The sequence below is a fragment of the Gadus morhua genome, chromosome 11 (genome assembly GCF_902167405.1).
Source record: "Gadus morhua chromosome 11, gadMor3.0, whole genome shotgun sequence".
In the NCBI taxonomy this organism is placed as follows: Eukaryota; Metazoa; Chordata; class Actinopteri; order Gadiformes; family Gadidae; genus Gadus; species Gadus morhua.
Window position 1 is genome coordinate 20,360,879 of NC_044058.1, and position 20,685 is coordinate 20,381,563.

Below are 20,685 nucleotides of genomic sequence, written 5' to 3' on the forward strand. Positions count from 1 at the left end.
CATCTCTCTCTCTCTCTCTCTCTCTCTCTCTCTCTCTCTCTCTCTCTCTCTCTCTCTCTCTCTCTCTCTCTCTCTCTCTCTCTCTCTCTCAATCCCCCACCTCAGAAACTCACTCACCCGCTCACTCACTCACTCACTCACTCGCTCGCTCGCTCTCTCACTCGCTCACTCATGTCTGTCGGTCTTCCTCTTCCTCTCTCGGTCATCGCTGAGTGCTCTCTTCCCAGCTCTTTTCACGAAGAGGCAGACAGCCTTGGCGGTGGCCCTTTAGTCTGTGTGTCGTGTGGAGACCTCCCAGGGAGCAGGGACTGCCGGTCAACCATGGATGTCCAATATAATATCTGGCGGTTGTGGAAGAATACATTTATTAATAGGAAGAAGATGAAGAAATGCTGTTTTTTTTGTCATGGTTGCTAAGGTTTTCACTCTTTCAGAGATAATCAAACAATCACTTTAGAGCGATGCTGCTGCCCTCATAAGAGCTATTTGGAAGGATAAATATTGAATATATGTTCAGGGTTTATAAATAATCGTAATCACATCGCAATGACAACGACCTTTTGGAAGCATAGGATCAGTGGAATGTTAGTTATTATGGAGTAATGCTTTTTTCTTTTGGTAATTAATCGTGAACTGATTGTTCATTAAGGAGTGAGATTGTTGTGTTTGAAACTGCCACAGTGTTTCTCATGTAAGATGTGGCAAAACATTCGCCGAAGTTATGGTATATCTACCCTTGATTTTAGATTTTACAGTACTACTAAAATCTAGGGTCTTCATTCCTAGTTGAGTCCTCTCAATATGGCAGAGCATAGCCACTAAAACATTCAATGTTGCCTTCTAATGTACCAGCCCTAATGGTATTGACTATGGTTTCTGCAAACGCTATATATATTTGTAGCATATTGGGACAGAGAGGCAATCTCCAAGCTGTTTAGTGCTATTGAACATAATTAATCCACTGCATCTATTGTTGACCTGTCTGGATTTCTATATCTTTCCATCCTATCGTATAAAGCCGTTCCAGCTCTTGTATGGTTAGATATTAACTATAGTTCATCATAGACAAACACACACACACACACACACACACACACACACACACACACACACACACACACACACACACACACACACACACACACACCCTCACACAGACACGCACACACAAACACACACACACAGACACAAACGCACACACACACGCACGCACACACACACACACAGCCCATCTCAAACCTTGTACACTTAATTCATGCACAGGCCATTATCATGCAACTCATTCATTGCTCTGGGCTAGAGATGATTGTACTGCCTTAATGGACGGAAGTCTACTGAATAGACTGAGCTATAACTATAGAAACATTGAGAATCATGAAACCTGTCGATTCTCCATGTGTGTACCACACATGGAGAAACGACAGGGTCCCTGAGTTCATGAATATTGATCATGATGGTCATGATGTAGTCTGAAATTTAGAACACCAATGTTCGGATTTATTCAACGTGTTTGATGCCGTGATTTGGTTAAAGATGTCGTGATTTGGTCAGGGTTCATAATACCAATGATGTCATGATTTGGTTAAGGACTTTAAACACTGTCGTTATTAAGTTAGAGGTTTAGAGTTTCAGGACATTGATGGGGAGAGAAGAAGGCATAAACAAACGACGTCACCATATTTGATTACATCTGACTGCATTGACAGCCCTCTGTCTTCTGTCTTGTATTTTCGAACATTGATGTAAGTTAACACTAAACCGCCAAACCTGTGTTCTTAGGGAAGTGAATTCGATTTCCTTCATCCAATTGACAGGGAGTGAAGATTCAGGATGTAACGATTTCTGGCTTTACAACTTCGATTTTGGTTATGTTTAGACACTGTCTGTCTATAGCAAGCATTTTTTTTTCGCTGCAACAGCATAAACATTTATCTTTAAAGTTGTCCCCATCTACCTTGATAAGAGTTCTGCCCATTCTTGGCACAACCTCAAACAGCCTGGTGCTAGTTTTATTTCGATACGAACACAGTAGAACACATTCTCGCGAGCTCATGTTTCATTTGCTCTGCAGATAAGGCATGGCTCCCCTCCATTACAAAAAGATTTATGCCTGGCATGAGATAATCTGACCAATCACAACCGTTTATCTAATATGAGGCGGGATCAATACGATGGCAGTGGAGAGGAGAGCCGTCGAGGCTTTTTCAACAAGAACTGGTGCTACGCAATTGGATACTCCTACAGCCAATCACAGCAACGAATGGGTCACCCGTTTCGTTGCTGTGATTGGCTGTAGGCCTATCCAATTGCGCCAAGAGGCATTTTGGTCTTGAAATCGGAAATGAACAGAGAGTTTCCAGACTAATTGCAGTTCGCGATTCGTCTGGCGATGCCAGGCTCGGAGAACACCGATGTCTGAATGGAAGCGGTCGCACAAACACTGAAACATGCACACATGTAACTGCACACACAGCCCCAGCTAGGACCAGGGCCAGATAATTAGCTGTACGTTTATGACTGCCTGCTCTGTAATTGCTGGATTACCAGGCACCCGTGGCCTGGACGCAATGGCTCCTCCGCTCAGGGACAAGGCTTATTAGTCATGTAATGCATTCTGGTGGTACATTAAATATCCGGCCATTGCTGTACTGAGACGCTAATTGTCCATACGAGATGGAATAGGTAGACTTAACCTAATTAGAATCACAAAGCAATGTCTTCGGAACAACTTTGTTTGAAATTGCATGCACTCTACCTTACTCGGTTCTATACTATCTTCTCGGAAACCTCATTGCACTGCAATTTAATTATGCTGTCCTATTGAAGGTACTTTGCGAGGTGCCCCCCTCGCCGAGACACACTGCGTCTTTGCCTCAAACAAACATGAAGCAACAATTTCATCTCCAAATGTACTCGCGTTCAAGGCCTTCCGCAGCAGTTATTTAAAGCCGCGGCCGTTGTTATGGTTACAGCATCCAACTGCCAACTAGAGGAGGCCGAATAATATTTGATAATACAGCCTAGCGTGTTTCCCGCCCAATGCTGCGAGCCTAGGCTCACGTAAGAGCAACCGAGGAGTGTTGGAGTTGAATGTCCTTATCAATGTTTGAATGCGAAACCGAAGTCTACAGAACGTGATGGATGATTTTATATGTAAATGCAATGCTTAATGGCAGCTTCCATTAAGCATGGCATTTGTGAGAGGTTAGGGTTGATCTGCGGTATATTTCACTACCATTGACTGCAAATGTCATGTTATTATTCCCTAGTCATTACCAGAGTAGGTCATTTGACGTTTTTTCTTCTCATCTCATTCACTCTATATTTCAGTTCTCTTTCTTTTTCCTCCTTCTCTCTCTCTTGTACTTTAAACCCTAAGTGGGAGAGGGAGATATTTTTCCTGTCCTTTGACCCTCTTTAAATGTAAGCCATGGAGTTAAGTTCAGATCTTTGTCCGGAGTGTGTGTGTTTGGGTTAGTGAGTGTTTGTGGGTTAGTGCGTGCGTGTGGGTTAGTGTGTGTGTGTGGGTCAGTGAGTGGCTGAGTGTGTGCGTTCCTGCGTCTCGGATAATATAACAATAGAGAATCTTTCAATCTCTTCCTCCAGCATTGTATGGTTTAAGCCTGTGAGACACGTTTGACCTTCCTTCTTCTTCCTTTAAATAGTTTTAGGGTGAGGAAGTCTGCTTAGGGATTATGTGTAAAACGTGTTTATGTCAGTTCTCACTGAACTCTTGAGCCTGATATGGATACATCAGGTTTTTGAAGGTTCAAGATTCCTTACCTAAATAAATCGTGTTAACTTTGTGCAGATACAAAACAAATCAAGAATCTAATCATTGTCTATCCAAAATTCTTACAGCTCTACAGAACCATGCCAATTGTCTATTTTGCTTCCTTTTTAAGAGTATGGTTGCATCAATTACCCACGTTTCTCTGCCCTCCACCTGATTCATATCATTCTGTGATATAACTATTCTCAACATCCATCTCTCTGCCTCTCTGCCTCTCTGCCTCTCTCTCTCTCACTCACTCACTCACTCACTCACTCACTCACTCACTCACTCACTCACTCACTCACTCACTCACTCACTCACTCACTCACTCACTCTCTCTCTCTCTCTTTATCTGGTGAGAATCTCTGCTGAGGTATTATGGGTAAAACGTGCTTTTGTCAGTACTCGTGAACCCTTGAGCCCGATATTGATCGTTTTTGAAGGTTCAAGAAGCCTTACCTAAATTGATCGTGTAGAGGAAGTAAAAGTCGTAACAAGGTTTCCGTAGGTGAACCTATGGAAGGATCATTAACGTGCAGAAATAAATAATTCATGATTGAAAATATTGTGTAATTCGTACAGACTTACAGAGCCAGGCCACTTGTCAATTGTGTACTATTTTTTAAATTTAACAATATGGTAGGATGAATTACCCACGATTCTCTCCCCTCCACCTGATCCATATCATTCTGCGGTATAACTAATCCTTTGGCTAAGGGTTGTGCTCTCTTTCACACTCCGTCTCTCACAAAATCTCTCTTCTCAACATCCATCTCTCTCTCTCTCTGTCTCTCTCTCTCTCTCTCTCTCTCTCTCTCTCTCTCTCTCTCTCTCTCTCTCTCTCTCTCTCTCTCTCTCTCTCTCTCTCTCTCTCTCTCTCTCTGTCTCTCCCATAAAAAAAGAGTCGTTCAAGAATTTGCAGAACAAGTGAAGCCTTCTCCTGCATGGGTATCCTGGTGTGTAGCTCGCTGACAGTCCTCTCTCCCTCTCCCTCCCTCTCTCCCTCCCTCCCTCCCTCGCAGGTGTCCTTCTTCCTGTTCATCGTGTTTGTGGCGTACACCATGCTGCCCTTCTCCATGAGGGAGGCCATCATCGCCAGTGTCCTGACCTCCACGTCGCACACCGTGGTGCTGATTGCGTGCCTGTACGCCACCACCGACCGCATGGGCCCCGTGGTGTGGCAGGTAGGCCGCTGTTCACTGTGTCGCTCCTCCGCCCCGCTGGACGTTACCGTGTTAAAGAGGCCAAGTGGACGGCACACGTGATTGGGGAGAACAAGGAACGAATGCACACCTCGCCAAACTTCACTTTTGGAGGCACTTACTGCGACACCAAGATTTTGCCGAAGTCATTGCAGATGCAAACGTTTTGTTTTTTTAAGATTTATTTGATCATATTTATGTTTTATTCAAAGAGACAGGGTGGACAACTGGGGCACCCCAGAGTGATTTAATTTGCTTTGATTTCCCACAGCTGAGACCCCACTGGTCTTAACTAATTTGAGTATACGTTTTTTGGCACAGGACTTCTTCAATCTATCTACTATGCTGACCGCTTAAGTAAACCCCCTTTTCAGCAGGAGAACTTCCGCCCAGGAAGATTCAAAACGTTCGATCCGATGCATCCGATTTGAGTCAAAAATAATTACATATAATTTTTGTTTGTTGTGCTATGTTTCAATGTTCCGCAGTGTTCAATGTCAAAAATGTGGGGTGCAATCAGGGAAAACATGTAAAATAGTGTGGTTTGATGTGAAAGCACTTCAATAAAAGTGTTACAACATTTATAATTAATAATAATGATAGAATAAACAACATGTTTCATCTGGTATTACAGTAAAATATTTTTGGGTTTGTCTGACGTTTAACACACACCTTTGGACAATGGAACACACACCACACCAGACCGGTTCGGTAAGAGAGGGATGATTTATAGCCTACACATACCTTCTTGTGTTGACTCATGTCACGTGAACAGCGCTCCAATCTTTTTACTTCTTCGCATTAGCTTAATGGAGCCTTTAAATTAGCTGAAGATGTCACAGCTGCTATACAATTAATGCATTAGATGCACGTTGCGGAAACTAGCTTTGGCAATCACATATGACATGTTGAATTATGCTGCGTACCTTCGACAGCCAATCCAATCCCCTGACACTCCGCTTTCTAAAAGCAGTATGCTAGTTCATACGGATAATTACATATCCCGCTAGCGTATTTTGGACAACATGGGAACAACAATTCAGAGAAGCCTCAATTACACACGCATAAGCACAAACATACAACCATACACAAACACACACACACACACACGCACACGCACACGCACACGCACCTAAACACAAACACTCACTCAGACTAAAAGGAACACAACGTTAGTCCTCACTAACAATTCTGGGTCCTGTTTTGTACTAAAATGGGCATAATTACAATTATGTGTTTGTTTATTTTGGTGCTCTAGTACGCAGTGTGCCCCACTGCACATCTCTGCTGCCAGCAGACCCGCCCAGAGCCCTTCTGTACTGGGTCATTAGCCCACTTTTAAAACGTAGATATCCGTGACGGGAATCTTTATTGCGAAAGGCTTTGGTTATCGCTGTGAAGTTCCTCCATTGATGCTGGTTCTAGGCTAACTGTTGCATCGTATCATAGTATATGTGTCTCATAATGGTACACATTATGTAACGCAAAACACGCATTAAAGTCGCTGTAGGTACGATTTAAGAGCTTACTTTGTGTCATTTGTTAGAAATGGCAGCCGTTCGTCAGCTATTAGTGAGTGAAAGGCGCTGTGAGGATCTGTTTCAGGTTGACTGCGGGTTGTCTCTGTATGAGCCAATTCTGATTAGCACCTTTTCCGGCTCATTTCTGTACAATCAGGGCGTCTCCTCTTTGATTTGGGGGAGTCATCACTACCCAATGGTGGAGAAATGTAGGGAGAGAGGAGAAATCATAATATCTCTCTCTCTCTCTCTCTCTCTCTCTCTCTCTCTCTCTCTCTCTCTCTCTCTCTCTCTCTCTCTCTCTGCAACCCCTCAAATCGTCCCTGCAGCTGCTTTTATTTTGGAGCGGGATGGATTGTGTGGTTTTATCTCCACATTGTTTACTTAAAACTCCTCTTACAGGTTCATCCCTGCTACCACACTGATAATCCCTTTGTGTATTTGGTCTCCAAACCCATGTTTAGCATAGGCATGGTATCATCTGGGGGCTGCCTGGAGTGTGTGTGTGTGTGTGTGTGTGTGTGTGTGTGTGTGTGTGTGTGTGTGTGTGTGTGTGTGTGTGTGTGTGTGTGTGTGTGTGTGTGTGTGTGTGTGTGTGTGTGTGTGTGCTTGTGCATGTCAGGTTAGCTTGCCTGTTTGCATATCATTGCCCGTGCGTGCGTGTGCATTTGTGTATTTTCGACCAAAGGAGTTATTTTTAAATATAAACATCTATATAAAGATAGATATATTTATCGTTAAATTCTTTGTCCTTGCCTCAATTCCAACGATGTGACGAGTCGAAGCCCGCCTGCCTTTACACTCCACACAGACCTGCCCCTCACAGAGTTAGGTAAACATTGAAGCGCTGCAGAAACCATTTCTCTCCAAATGCTTTGCTGTGCTCCTGTGTGTAGTCGGCAGTGTAGTGTGTACAGTGTGTGTACTGTGCCTTTGTGTGTGCACTCAAAGGAGACAGATTGCTGCCCGGCTGGCAGTCAGAAAGGCTTGTCAGGCAGGCTTTGGCTCTGGCAAGGATCACAGCCCCCTATAGGCGATGCTAACTCTGCCAACTAGCATGGTAGCCGGCTGCCTGCTGCATTGAGACTCTCAATGCGTTACCCCCGCTTTCTCTTCAACATTTCTATGATTTAGTGGGTAAAACAATGTATACTTGACTTTGCTAAATCGATGAAAATCCAACAGAAGCGGATTTTAATATATAATATATATATTATGAAAACAACACTTTGCCTGGGATTTGGGTGTTGTTTTGGGTCTCTGGTGCTCCCAGACGCATACAAACTTTGAAAAAAGTCTGTACATGATTTTTTTGAGGAAGATATGCATTTCTGAAAGTACCCCACCTACATTTACCAAACGACCGAGTCAGTTTCGGCGCCCCCTCCTACGTAGGAAGGGGGCACAGATGAATATTACCTCCCACTTCCCCAACCCCCTCCAATCAGAGCATGGCTGGCTAAGATTTTGTGGACCAGCGGACGAGCAGGGGGGAACTATGTGGGTAGCCCTGCAGCTAAGCTCCGGGAATAGAATCCCTTTCTCTGCCGGACTGCCGCTGAAGGTTTGGCGGTGTCACGTTAAAATTGTACCGGGGGCGAAAATTGTACCGGCCTACGTCATCGTTTGTTTACATCCTGACAACCTGCCCGGCAACAGACGACGCGATGCAGAAAACATGTTTCCAAACGACGAAATAACATAATACAGATAGCGGATCGCTATCTGTATTATGATAGATAGCGATAACAATTGTTTTTACTTTATATTTGTATTGTATTTAATTGTTTAATCGAAACAATAAAAAAATTTGCCCGCAAAACGGGCGATCGCGTCAAATGACAAATGTTTTGCCCGCGAAACGGGCGATCGCGTCAAATGACGTAGGAGGGTTCTTGAAACATAATACAGATAACGGATCGCTAGATAACACTTGTTTTTACTTTATATTTGTATTGTATTGAATTGTTTAATCGAATTTAGCTAGTAAACTGAGTGTTTTAAGCAGGTTTCATAGTCTAGAATGTTCAAGAACCTTCCTACGTGATTTGACGCGTCATTTGACGCGATCGCCCGTTTTGCGGGCAAATTTTTTTATTGTTTTGATTAAACAATTAAATACAATACAAATATAAAGTAAAAACAAGTGTTATTGCTATCTATCATAATACAGATAGCGATCCGCTATCTGTATTATGTTATTTCGTCGTTTGGAAACATGATTTCTGCATCGCGTCGTCTGTTGACGGGCAGGTTGTCAGGTTGTCAGGATGTAAACAAACGATGACGTAGGCCGGTACAATTTTCGCCCCCGGTACAATTTTAACGTGACAGTGGCAGTCCGGAGGAGGAGACATGGAGGAGAAAGGGATTGCACACGAAGCTTCGGCGGCAGTCTGGCCGCCGTCGAAGCCGTCCGGCCAGACTCCCGTTCCGGGAGCTGAACTGCGGCCGAAGCTGTCCGGCTGCTCCGGCGGGTGTACTCCAGGAGCTGAACTGCCGCAGTCTGGCAGCTCTGGCACGAGGAGCTCGGCGGCAAGTCCGGCAGCTCAGCTCCCGGAGTACAATCCCTTTCTCCTCCATGTCGAGGTTCATGGACTTCAGAGAGTCAAGGCCAAAGTTCCTTTCCCCCAATTCCTCCCAACCATGGCCGAGATATCCCCCACTACGAGTATTTACTTGTTGTGGAAGAAGTGCCAGAGACCTCAGACGCAGTCTTTATGATTCATAATATCATCCGAGGCGCACATTGCTTTGATATTAGGTACAATATTATATAATTATCCATACATAATATTATCATTATTATATTATATTATATGATATAGATATAGAGCTCCAGGAGTCCGCAAGCGGCAACAATCCCTTCTCCTCCATGCTGTGGTTCAGTCTGACGGCTCATTGGTCAATGGGCAGCAGCTCATTTGCCTTAAAGCTACGGACACCAGAAACAGCGCATTCTGAATGGAACAGAGGAAAATATTGGTAGGCGAGATTTTCTTTCCTAAAAACTATTTCCAGCAAACAGCTTCAAACATATTTTCTGGAACTCAAATACTAGGTATACTTGTTGGGAAAACACTATAATATGTCTCCTTTAATGAAATACCCATTCCACCAGTTATTTTTTTGCAATAAATAAATAAATACATTTTTATTATATTTGTATTTAACTATTCTGAATCTTAATAATATACTGTTGCAACCCTGTAACAATACTACAAAAAATAAGTCCAGATATTTATCTTTTCTTCCAAAGCTCTGCAGCGGCTGGCACGGGTAAGACATCATAAATAATGTATGAACGTTACATATTCATTTCCCAGAGCTGTTGAACAGGCCGTGAGCCAATGAGCTCGCTCCTCAGTGAGTTCTCAGACGGTTCACACCCACTGAGATCATGCACATGTCGGCAGCCCTACATATCTCCACACCTCTCGTGCTCCTCATCAACCTCTTGTGTGTTCTCTGTTTTTCGGCAAATTGGCTAAAGTTTACTCGGTTGGCCTCCTTACAGAACTACTCGTACACCACCTCTCTCTGCCCTCCTTCCCGAGGCGTATCGGACCAAATTATTACCAAGACTTCACTTCCTTTCATTTCTTTTCTTTATTTTTTCTACACATGTCTGAGGTAAAGCCACTGGATCTCATTGCAGGATATCACCCTGGCCTGTGGGAGTGTGTGGGGGGAGAGAGCGAGAGGGAGAGGAAGAGGGGTAGAGAGGGAGCGAAGGAGAACGGGGGAGGGAATCGGATGACACCGGTTCACACTCGTAATGAGGAGAGGATCGTGAGGGCAGCCTTACAGGAACCTGTGGATTCGGTGTACCACGGCCCAAGTAACTGATTCAGGCTGATTCAATAAGAGGCAGCAACTTGCCTTTTCTCCGTCTCCGTAAATCCCCATTCTCTCTCTCTCTCTCCCTCCCAGCCCTGTCTCCCTTCGCTTTCGTTCGTCAATTGCATCTAATGGAGGCAGCCTTTCTCTTGACCAGCACAAACCGACGTCACCAGTGCTTGTGGCAGCGCAGGCCGGCCCCTATGTCTCTCTCTCTTTATTTCTGTCTCTCTGTTTTGTTTTCCTCTTCCGTTCTCTCCATCTCTCTCTCTCTCCATCTCTCTCTCCATTTCTCTCCATCCCTCTCCATCTCTCTCTCTCTCCCTCCCTCTCTCTCTCTCTCTCTCTCTCTCTCTCTCTCCCTCTCTCTCCCTGTTCTAGCTATCCAAATCCAAGGTAGCTAATCCTGAAGGAACAAACTGCCCCAGTTACGAGACTCCGAATTCAAACGATGGCAACAGGAAACGATGTCCGTCCAAGTGGCTTGTAATTATAGAACTCGAACCAAATCGGCACAAAACAAAGCAAACAAGGTCTGTGTTTGGCCTGATCGGTGCCAGGAACAACACTCGTTTCCAGGAGACCAGATTGGCGATGGCGATGATGCTCCAAACTATTCTGTGTCATAGGGCTTCACAGAGGCAGAAATCACATTCATACACATGACATGGACAATCATTAAAAGACATGATTATCCCAACGTTAACATTCATTGGTCGGACAGGGACCCTTATCAAAGACCCCGAGACTCTCATGAGTCACTCACACACGGGCTGTGCTAAGCTACCGGATAAGCCCTGATTATGATAGCACGGCGCACACACACCCATGGCCCTCAGGGAAACCCTTCCCCCCATTAACAGCCACAAACCCCCCTCGCATCCCTCTCCATTCATTCATACTTCTCAGGTGAGCTGGGAAATAATCTCCAACCCCATCCATCACACTCAGCACGTTTGACATTTACGTTGACTGATTGTTTCTGTGTGTGTGTGTGTGTGTGTGTGTGTGTGTGTGTGTGTGTGTGTGTGTGTGTGTGTGTGTGTGTGTGTGTGTGTGTGTGTGTGTGTGTGTGTGTGTGTGTGTGTGTTAGTGTGTGCGCCTCTGACGCAGTAAGCTGTGTTTACTGCTTGCGTGATTGAGGGATATGCGGTTCTATTGTGTCTCGCAGTGAGCCATCTTCCCTAATGACACTATTGTTCAATAATCGCCTGAGTTACGCTACGTGTGGGATTAGCTTCCACATATGATTAACACCGCTTCCCCTCACCCAAACAACGCTGGAGATCGGTTGAGCATTACCACTCAAATATTTTTGCTTGGTAGTTTCTGTTAATCAATTTTTTTGTAGTTTCTTTTTGTAGTTTTTCTTTTTACTACGACTGGATGAATACACACTTTATCTAATGAAGTAATGTGCAAGGGATGGAACATAAATCTCTGATTTCCTTCAAATTTTGTTATAAAGAAGCATTATCTGGGTGTGTGTTTAACCTCGGAAAACTGATGTTCCGGGGATCCGTTGCCATCTCATGGGATTTCAGTATCGATTCCGTTCTGTCTCTCCACCTCGATTTAATGGGCCGAGTCTATTTCCCGCCTTGCCACAGAAACAATCGTCTATCAGATTACCATATAATCGTGTGGCAAAGCGGGATAGATTATCATAAACTCACATTATCCCGACACTAAGGCAGAGAGAAGCTAAGTCATTTCTGACTTAGAGGAAATAATTACACAAAAATGTGATGGGTCATAGATATAGGCCTACATTAATATAGACTTAAACACATTTGGTTGGGATTTGGTGAAAACATCTCTCTGCGATACTTGAAGGATAATCCTATGTTTTCTGAACCTGTCACTGTTACCTGTCATTTTAGCACAGCGAAATGTATTTTAATTTGAAGTTACAAACCGATCGTAATGCAACACAATGAGACTTGGATGGCTGTCTGTAGGCTAATGGTTTGATGAAGTGACTAATCCAAACATAGCGCACCCTGATGAGACACCTGCGTGTTGATTGGCCATCCGTCAGGCTGCCGTCTGTCAGGTGTGAGGGGTGCTAGTGCTAGCTACACCTTACAGCTGTGAAACATGAAGATCATTTAGCCAGGGATCAATGAAAAGCGACTGCATTGAAAAAATATTTTTTGTGCCTTTTTATTATGATGTTTTTAAGAAACATTTTTGGCCATACAGATGTTCTGCCTCGTATTTCTCTTATTTTGTGATTCATACACTGTGAAACAGATTTTTGTTTGTTTTTCTAAATCCACCCATGTATGAAGGACTCACGCAGGCATCCTGTGAAATCACACATGATAGTTTATTGTACAAAAGGCATTTGACTTGATGATCACATGATGTAGTCTGATTGAATCTCATGCTGTAAATGGGGTCTTCATTTCTTGTGGCAAGTGGTGCCAAATTGGATTAGAGGGTAGTTCTTAAGTGGAGGCGGAGGTCGAAGGTCATGGTTCCTTTCGTGTGCACTTCTCTTTTGTAACAGTGGATGAGCTAATTAGTAAGAATGGGCAGGAGATGAAGAAATTAAGAGAGTAAGATAGAGAGCAAGAGGGAGGGAGAGAGAAAGGAAGGCTTTGTGTGTTTGGGCTTTAGGCTTTAACTATGGCCATGTATGAACTTCAAATACGGGGATTCAGATAAACAATTTAGTAATTTGGGAGAGCTACTTTATCAAAGATAGAGGGAATCATTATGCAAATGAAAGAGGTGGATTTAAGCCACATTGTTCATGGTGTCATGGAATACAAAACAGTATCTGTTTAATCTAAATGTAATGTGTGGGTTGGGGTGGGTCAGCATTAAGATCTCCATTTGCTTAAAAGCAGAAAATACTTGCATCAATGCCATGGAAATTAACCTGGAATTCTGCATACATTTCTAGTGACTTAGTTGGTCATAAATAAAGCCTTGCTCTCCAAAACAATACCCGCCGTATTGTATGAAGAGCAAGGCTTTATGTAAGTCTATCACTTTCTGGCAGCAAATGAGCTTGAGTCAATTTGATCCTCTGGTACATTTTGTGATCCATTTTTGATGATGTGGAGTAACTTAATATCGTTGCTAATAATAATTTCGCTCTGTGTCGTTCTTTGGTATAATAATCTGTTAATTATTTGTACTAAAATCTCTATTGCCATCCAACCTCCCAACACTGAACAGTGGGCTACAGAGGTAGAAAATAAACACCCTGCAGTAACTACAGAGGTAGAATGAGTACAATGATAAGAATTATAAGTACAATATACTAAAAACCTGCAACAAAGAGACAGCACTAACAATGAGCTGATGTGCTCTGTGCACACATGTGGGCACAAGCTCACACCCTCAAGCGAGGTTGTGTGGAATAATTATTCCTTATCTAGCTCCTCAACATTTCAGACTAATAACCTGCAATAAATTAAAAATATGTATTTCTTCTGGCCGTGGCAAAGTGCGTTGTCTCGGATCGACCTAATTAACTTTATTTCACAATGGGAGTGTAATCCATTAGTGATGTGCTGATGACCTTCATCACATGGGGCGATCTCTGTTTCCCTCCAGATCCTGGCCAACGTTATCATCTTCATCTGTGGCAACATGGCGGGGGCGTACCACAAACACCTGATGGACCTGGCTCTGAAGCAGACCTACCAGGACACCTGCAACTGCATCAAGTCTCCCATCAAACTGGAGTTTGAGAAGCGCCAACAGGTGGGTGCTTTATTACCTCCGCCAGGTCTGTGCTGTTGACCTTAAGTCAATTCGGCAGGGAGATGATGATATCAGCGATATCGTTGATGTGGCTGACTAGACACCAGACTGCCAGCTGTTGTTTGACAAGTCAACTTTACCCAACTGTGTAGTTTAATCATTTACAGTTGCAGCGGATCGATTAATTTAAATTCCTGTGCACCTTCTGTGTCCCTGCGGTTTTAATGGTGTTATTTAGTGGCTTGATTACCTTCCTTGTCTTTTTTATAAATATGTTTATTTATTTATATATATTTATTTATTTATTTTAATTCCTACATGATTACTGAGTTCTTGAGCGTAGTCAGTACAAGGACAGCTTGTATCGCTTTACAAAGCAGAGCACTAATATGCCTTATAAAAACTAAACACACTATCGTTAGTGATTCATTTTCATCATGGTTCAGATCTGTGAATCTATGTGGTGTTGGGAGAGATCCAAGTCCACGGAGGGTTGGCCTCTCGGCTAACCTCCAGAGCACGCTAATTGTTTAAGCGCGACCCCTGCTAAATGTGATCATTATTTAATGTCTCCGGGGCATTGTGCTTTATTCTCCAGTGTAAATACCATTTAGAATTTCATGGATGATGCTATACTAATGAAAGCGGTAGTCCTTCATTGCCGGTCTCGATTACGATATCAACAACACTAGAATTAGTTTATAGTTTTTTAGTTTTCTCAAAGTTTTGACTGTTTGACAATTATGAGATTAAGAGTAACTACACTTCTACCACACCACTACCTGATGTCAATTAGCCTAAAGATCCAGTAATAAGTATTTAGTGAAATGTGTAGTTTATCAGAATCCTATATTTTCTGGCAGATAGCTATGCTTAGTGTGTAACTCAGTTGAAGACAGTAAACCTAGCTTGAACTCTTTTTAACTTACGAAACAGACTGCTTGCTATTGTCGAGCTATCTTTTGCAATAAAAGTTTGCACACTAAGCGTGTTATTGTTATCCAACTGAATACATTTTTTCGCTACGGTTGAGAATGGAAATGGTAATGCGGCGCCCAGAGGCTTGATTTAAAAGTCATGGATTAGGAAGTTTGCACAACTGGTTTCTTTATATATTTCTTCCCTGATTTAGAGTGTGTAAAGTTGTAGCTGCAATAGGCTTAGTTTGTTCATTTTTAAATCAAACCTCATCCAATGTAAAAACTTCACCCATCTAACGGGTATAGATTCTCTTTCTCTGAAGTTAATGAAAGGGAGCGAGATTTTTTTAATCCAATGCAAAATGGAACAAGGGTAGGGGAGTCATCATTTTGGGGATGGGTGTTGTAAATAATTAGTTGTCCGAAACAAATTTCTGCTCTGTAAGTCGCCCAAAGTTTGTTAGCTAATTAACGTGTGTGCTGCAACTTAAGCTGTGGTGGTTGCAGGCTACACAATGCACTTATTTAGTAGCCTGCCAATTTGTTTATCAGTAATGAGAGTATCCTTTTCGGTTTGTATGCCTTTGCAGCACCGCAACATCATCTGCAAACACAAACACAAGAATATTTGCATAGTTAAATGTGAAGAGTTTTTTCACATTTAACCATGCAAAAAAAAAAAAAAACGTACAAACCATATATCCATGTAACGCCCAAACATTTTCAATGAAGGCACACACGATTTAACCTCTAGTGGTCATTGTCTAACCACAAGCCAATGTTGGTTTGGAATTGCCTCGTCAACATTTGTAAAGTGCCTTGATTACAGCTCAGTGCCAATACAGCAATACAGCCTTTTGTGAAAACACACTTCCTTAATTGTGATGGCCTACTCTGCATTGCCCCTCTCTTTAGAGTGCCCTTATGTGTGTGATATGCCCTTACCAGAAGACATGAATTCCCGTTTCCGACACTATTTTAATGTCACAGACAATTTTTCAGGTTGTTAGCGATGGAAAGCATAAAATGTGTTGTATCGGATACGCTATGTGGTATTTCTAGTGTGTTTGAATCTGTGGACTGCTGTCGCATGGTCTGCCAACTCCTACAACGTGTCCACACTTGACATTGATGAAGTATTTATGAACCCCTCTTCCCCGATACTGGGTGACCTTGACGCCAAGTTGTGAAGACAGCATGCTGTCAATTGGGTATGGGCTCTGTCCCCATTCCCAGTCCCATCCTGATCTTATGAGGCAAAGATCACCGAATTTGACATGGGGAAAACGTATCATTATGTGTTCCTCCCTCCTTCTTTTAATCCTTGTTCCTCTCCTCTGGTTGGCTGTAATACTTGTTCCTCTCCTCTGGTTGGCTGTGCTCAGGAGCGTCTGCTGTTGTCCTTGCTGCCAGCCCACATCGCCCGTGTGATGAAGAACGAGATCATTCAGCGCCTGCAGGGGCCCAACTTTGGCCAGATGGAGAACACCAACAACTTTCACAACCTCTACGTCCAGAGACACACCAACGTCAGGTATGTACATGAACCAACCTTTTTATTGTGATTATACAAAGAAAGACAAACTTGCAAGTTCTCTGCAGCTGAATTGGGGATGTTAGGCCCGGAACAGAGATTATCACTTCGAAAGCAGATACAACAGAAGTTTATATTTGAGAGAAAGTCAGATAATGACACAGGTAGGAATGAAAGGGACCACGAAAGGGGTAAAGTACCGTATTTTCCGCACTATGAGGCGCACAAGAGTATAAGCCGCAGCAGCTAAATTGAATGATGCGTACATATATAAGCCGCACTGGAGCCCGCCGCTTAAAGGTGGGGGGGGTGCGGACCGGTCATAGAGCCCATAGAGTTAAAGTTGGTGGATTGTAACCTGTAAAATCCAGCGATTTAGGAGGTCCCCTAGCGGCCGTTTGCTGTAAAAATCCTCATATTAGCTGCACCGTTATATTAGCCGCATAAAGGAAAAATGGGAAAAAAGGCGCGGCTTATAGTCCGAAAATTACAAGAACCTGTCTTAGTTCTGAGGGGTTATGCTTAACGGACCACAAGGTTGGGTGACTTAACTATCGTAACTGTCTCTCTTGGCCGTTCATATTTGCATTATTGTAAAATGACAAATTACACAGTTTCATATATTAAGCTGGGGATATAGTGTTAATATTTTGGATATATTTTCTCTTATCAATAAAAAAAATTAAGATTTATAAATAATACAATTATATAATTATTTTTTTAATTCTTCTTCCTTTTTATTCCATTTTTTATTTCTACTTGTGTCCTGTCCTTTGTGCTTTGACACCCGAATTTCCCATCTTGACTCCTAAAGCACCAGCCCTATCTCCTCCTCTGTGTTCTGTGTTCCCCAGCATCCTGTATGCTGATATCGTAGGCTTCACGCGGCTGGCCAGCGACTGCTCCCCAGGAGAGCTGGTGCACATGCTGAACGAGCTGTTTGGCAAATTTGATCAAATTGCCAAGGTAAGCACGCCACTACGAGTGAAAAACCGCCCTTTGTTGACCCCACCATTTTGTTAGCGGCGTTCAAGGAAATTCATTCAAGAAGGCCAGTGATCATTTGCAATCCGATCATTTAGATGAGCAGAGCTAAAGGGATGAGCAAAGTTATTGTTTACGAGTACTCTGGTGAACATTATGCAATGTTCTTAAGACTGATGTATCCTATGGAAATAATGATGATTTGTCCACTTATTGATCAGTATGGATTGATTTCTTCTTTATTTTATTGTTTCACAGGAGAATGAGTGCATGCGGATCAAAATCCTCGGGGACTGCTACTACTGTGTGTCCGGACTGCCTGAGTCCCTGCCCAACCACGCACGGAACTGTGTCAAAATGGGGCTGGACATGTGCGAGGCCATCAAGTAAGCACTTCTGTTTGCTTACCCGTTTTTTTTATCAGAATTGTTTTTAAATATGACATTTAGTAGTATAACGCTAATGTGATCATCACAGTCACACATCTGCTGGAGTTTTGTCTTAAAGGGGCTACGTGCAGTGGCGGTTCTAGACACATTTTACTAGGGGGGCCAAGGAGGGGCCAGTGTTTAACCAGAGGGGACCAAAATTCATTCATTAAATTCATCCAACATTTAATTTGAACAAGAGTTTATAACTTCAGCGGTCTGTATTTTTTTGTCAAACTATCTTAAATTGATGGAGCTAATGCCCTAAATCATCAATATCATATAAAACATTTTTTTTTACAAGTGTGCATGAGAGGTAGGGCCATAAAAAATGAAAAATAAAAAATACAGTACAGGTTACAACTGACAGTGTGTCAATGTGAAAAAAAAACTCCAGGTTACAACGAAGTGCAAAACAATGTGCCATTTCCTATTTATTTGATCAGTTTCAGTGTGGAGAAACTGTGTTCCCAAGAGGCTGTGCTTACAGGAAGGGTTACAGCAATCTTGCACAGTCTAAAGAGCTCAAAGAAAACTTCACTGTTCTACTGTTCTTTCCTCATTTCATGATAGCTGCTATTAGAAGAAAAATACGTAGGGGCATGCATTAGATTTCGTTGCATAACGATCCCTCCCTACGTAACACGGGCAGATAGCCTTCTACTCTTTACTCAAATGTATTTGTTATCCCAATGCAGCAGCCAAAACTGAGAAAATACGTGGTTAACATCACAACATTGTGTAACCTAGACCGAGCAAGTATACTGACATTTGGATACTCGCTTCTGCTTTGAGGAGTTTGCTTAGATATGATTACGTTTCTAAATACATCGAGACCAGACATTTACAAACTTAATTTCATCATCAGTGTGAGGAACTACATTAACACGGTTATGTGCAAGAACAACAAGTCACTTACGAAATTAAATCGTTTTGCTTACCTTTGACTCTTGCAACAGGAGAAATCGTGGCTCCTTTCTCCAAGAGTAGTCGCTGAGCTCTCATTAACCGAGTAGCAGCAGCACAGTGTTTGGGTTAGCCGCTCTAAGTTACCCGTGTAGAACTTTGCGTCAAATTATCTCCTTGAAATCAGCAGAATCCTAATTGTTTTATTTGGTCATCACGGGGGGCCACAGGGGGGGCCAGGGCCATGTCTACAGGGGCACTGGCTCCGTAGGCCCCAGTGTAGAACCGCCATTGGCTATGTGTACAATTAGTTTGCATGGCCTTTGTATTGCCTATTACAACGTCTATAAAACAGGAAACATCAAATGCAATGCTTCAGACCGGGGGTATTATTGGCTGTATCTGCAACCGCACTATACTCTTGAATTCATATTCTATTTGAATCGCACATGGAGAAGGAGAGAGATAAGGTGAAGGGAGAGATTGAGGGAGAGAGAGATTGAGAGAGAGAGAGATTGAGAGAGAGAGAGATTAAGAGAGAGAGATTGAGAGAGAGAGATTAAGAGAGAGAGAGATAGAGACAGAGAGATAGAGACAGAAGGGTTTGACATAGTATCTCTGTGTCAGTTCTTGAATGAGTTTAGGTTATTATTTCTCTGGTCCATAACAGCGCTGCTAGTCTCGGGTCAATTTATTAAACCACTGCATCATAGCAAGTGCTTTGGAGTAACATCAAATAAATGGGAAAAGCCACACAGGCAATTTGGTGTCTGCGCACTGTCACCTTTTCATCACCGCTTTTATTGCGGGGGTCCAAAGAAATCATCAGTTGTTCCCATCACACACACGGCCGTCTTCTGCCAAACCTTATATTGGTTCCAGTTCCACTTCCTAGTTAGCTGACTGCGTCACCCTCAGTGGATGATTCACCAGCAGACGCCTCTGTATACGGCCAGCGGGGAACACGAATCAAAGGTGGCTGCATGCATACTTTGAGCTCGATTTTTATGATCGCTCATGAGCGATTGGATGAGAAGAGTTATGCTTTATTGATCGCACACAGAGCAGGCCTCTGGGCATCACCGCTCGGAAGGTAATAAAAAAGGAGGGGCGGATATAGACACACGATATATACCCATGATGGCAACAAGGTTATAAATCTACAGGGAATCTCGCATCCATGATAATGAAAAACCACATGAAACAACCAAAATAAATAATGTTATTAGTTTTGATACGTCTGACAATGGACATCTGAGAGGGAGGAGAGACACAGCTACGATGGACAGGGGTTGCAACAGGGGTGGTGATGAGCACGGGCCTATGTCACGTTCTGCCTGCTTCGCTGTACCAGATTAGAAGGGGGGTTTGCTTTGTTGAACTTGGTGTGTTTTAATGATGGCAACTTGGGAATCGACTCGCAGCGGCAGAGTTTGACATAACAGATCTTAAACTAATGAAATGCTTATATATAGCCATAGAGCAACAAAAATGTAAGAATGGAAACCGCCTTTAAGCAATCCAGTCTACCTAGGATTCCCGGGAGTCTTATTAGGCATGTGGGTGTGGGTCAGGAATTGCCAGGGGTCTTGAATGGAAGGGGATGTTTCCTCCCTGCTTCCGACCACATTTATGGAGGGCTTTTTGGGGATACGCATTACGCACCGACCTATAAGCTACATGCTGCAGAATTACAAACTGCACTCTTTAATTGCAGAGCCTAACATTTTTCAATCCAGTGATGAGGACTATGAGGAGTTCCATTGTTGTTGTTGTTGTGGTTGTTTTTCTTCTTCTTCTTCTACTCCTTTTTCTTCTTCTTCTTCCATTCATTCTCGTCCCTTCAACACTTA

At 43.0% G+C, this 20,685-nt stretch overlaps 1 protein-coding gene across 2 annotated transcripts in view; it reads left to right on the top strand.

Moving 5' to 3' along the window:
• The window catches only part of adcy2a (adenylate cyclase 2a), a 60,033-nt gene that overhangs the window by 13,802 nt on the left and 25,546 nt on the right, over positions 1-20,685 (top strand). For both annotated transcript variants that reach the window (XR_003978574.1, XM_030370888.1), the window contains exons 3-7: positions 4,798-4,959; positions 13,911-14,060; positions 16,366-16,514; positions 17,369-17,480; positions 17,757-17,884. Coding sequence is in view for 1 of the 2 variants with exons in the window: in XM_030370888.1 (XP_030226748.1) it covers positions 4,798-4,959; positions 13,911-14,060; positions 16,366-16,514; positions 17,369-17,480; positions 17,757-17,884 (701 nt within the window). In the remaining variant the exon portion in view is untranslated. The remainder of the gene's footprint in view (positions 1-4,797; positions 4,960-13,910; positions 14,061-16,365; positions 16,515-17,368; positions 17,481-17,756; positions 17,885-20,685) is intronic.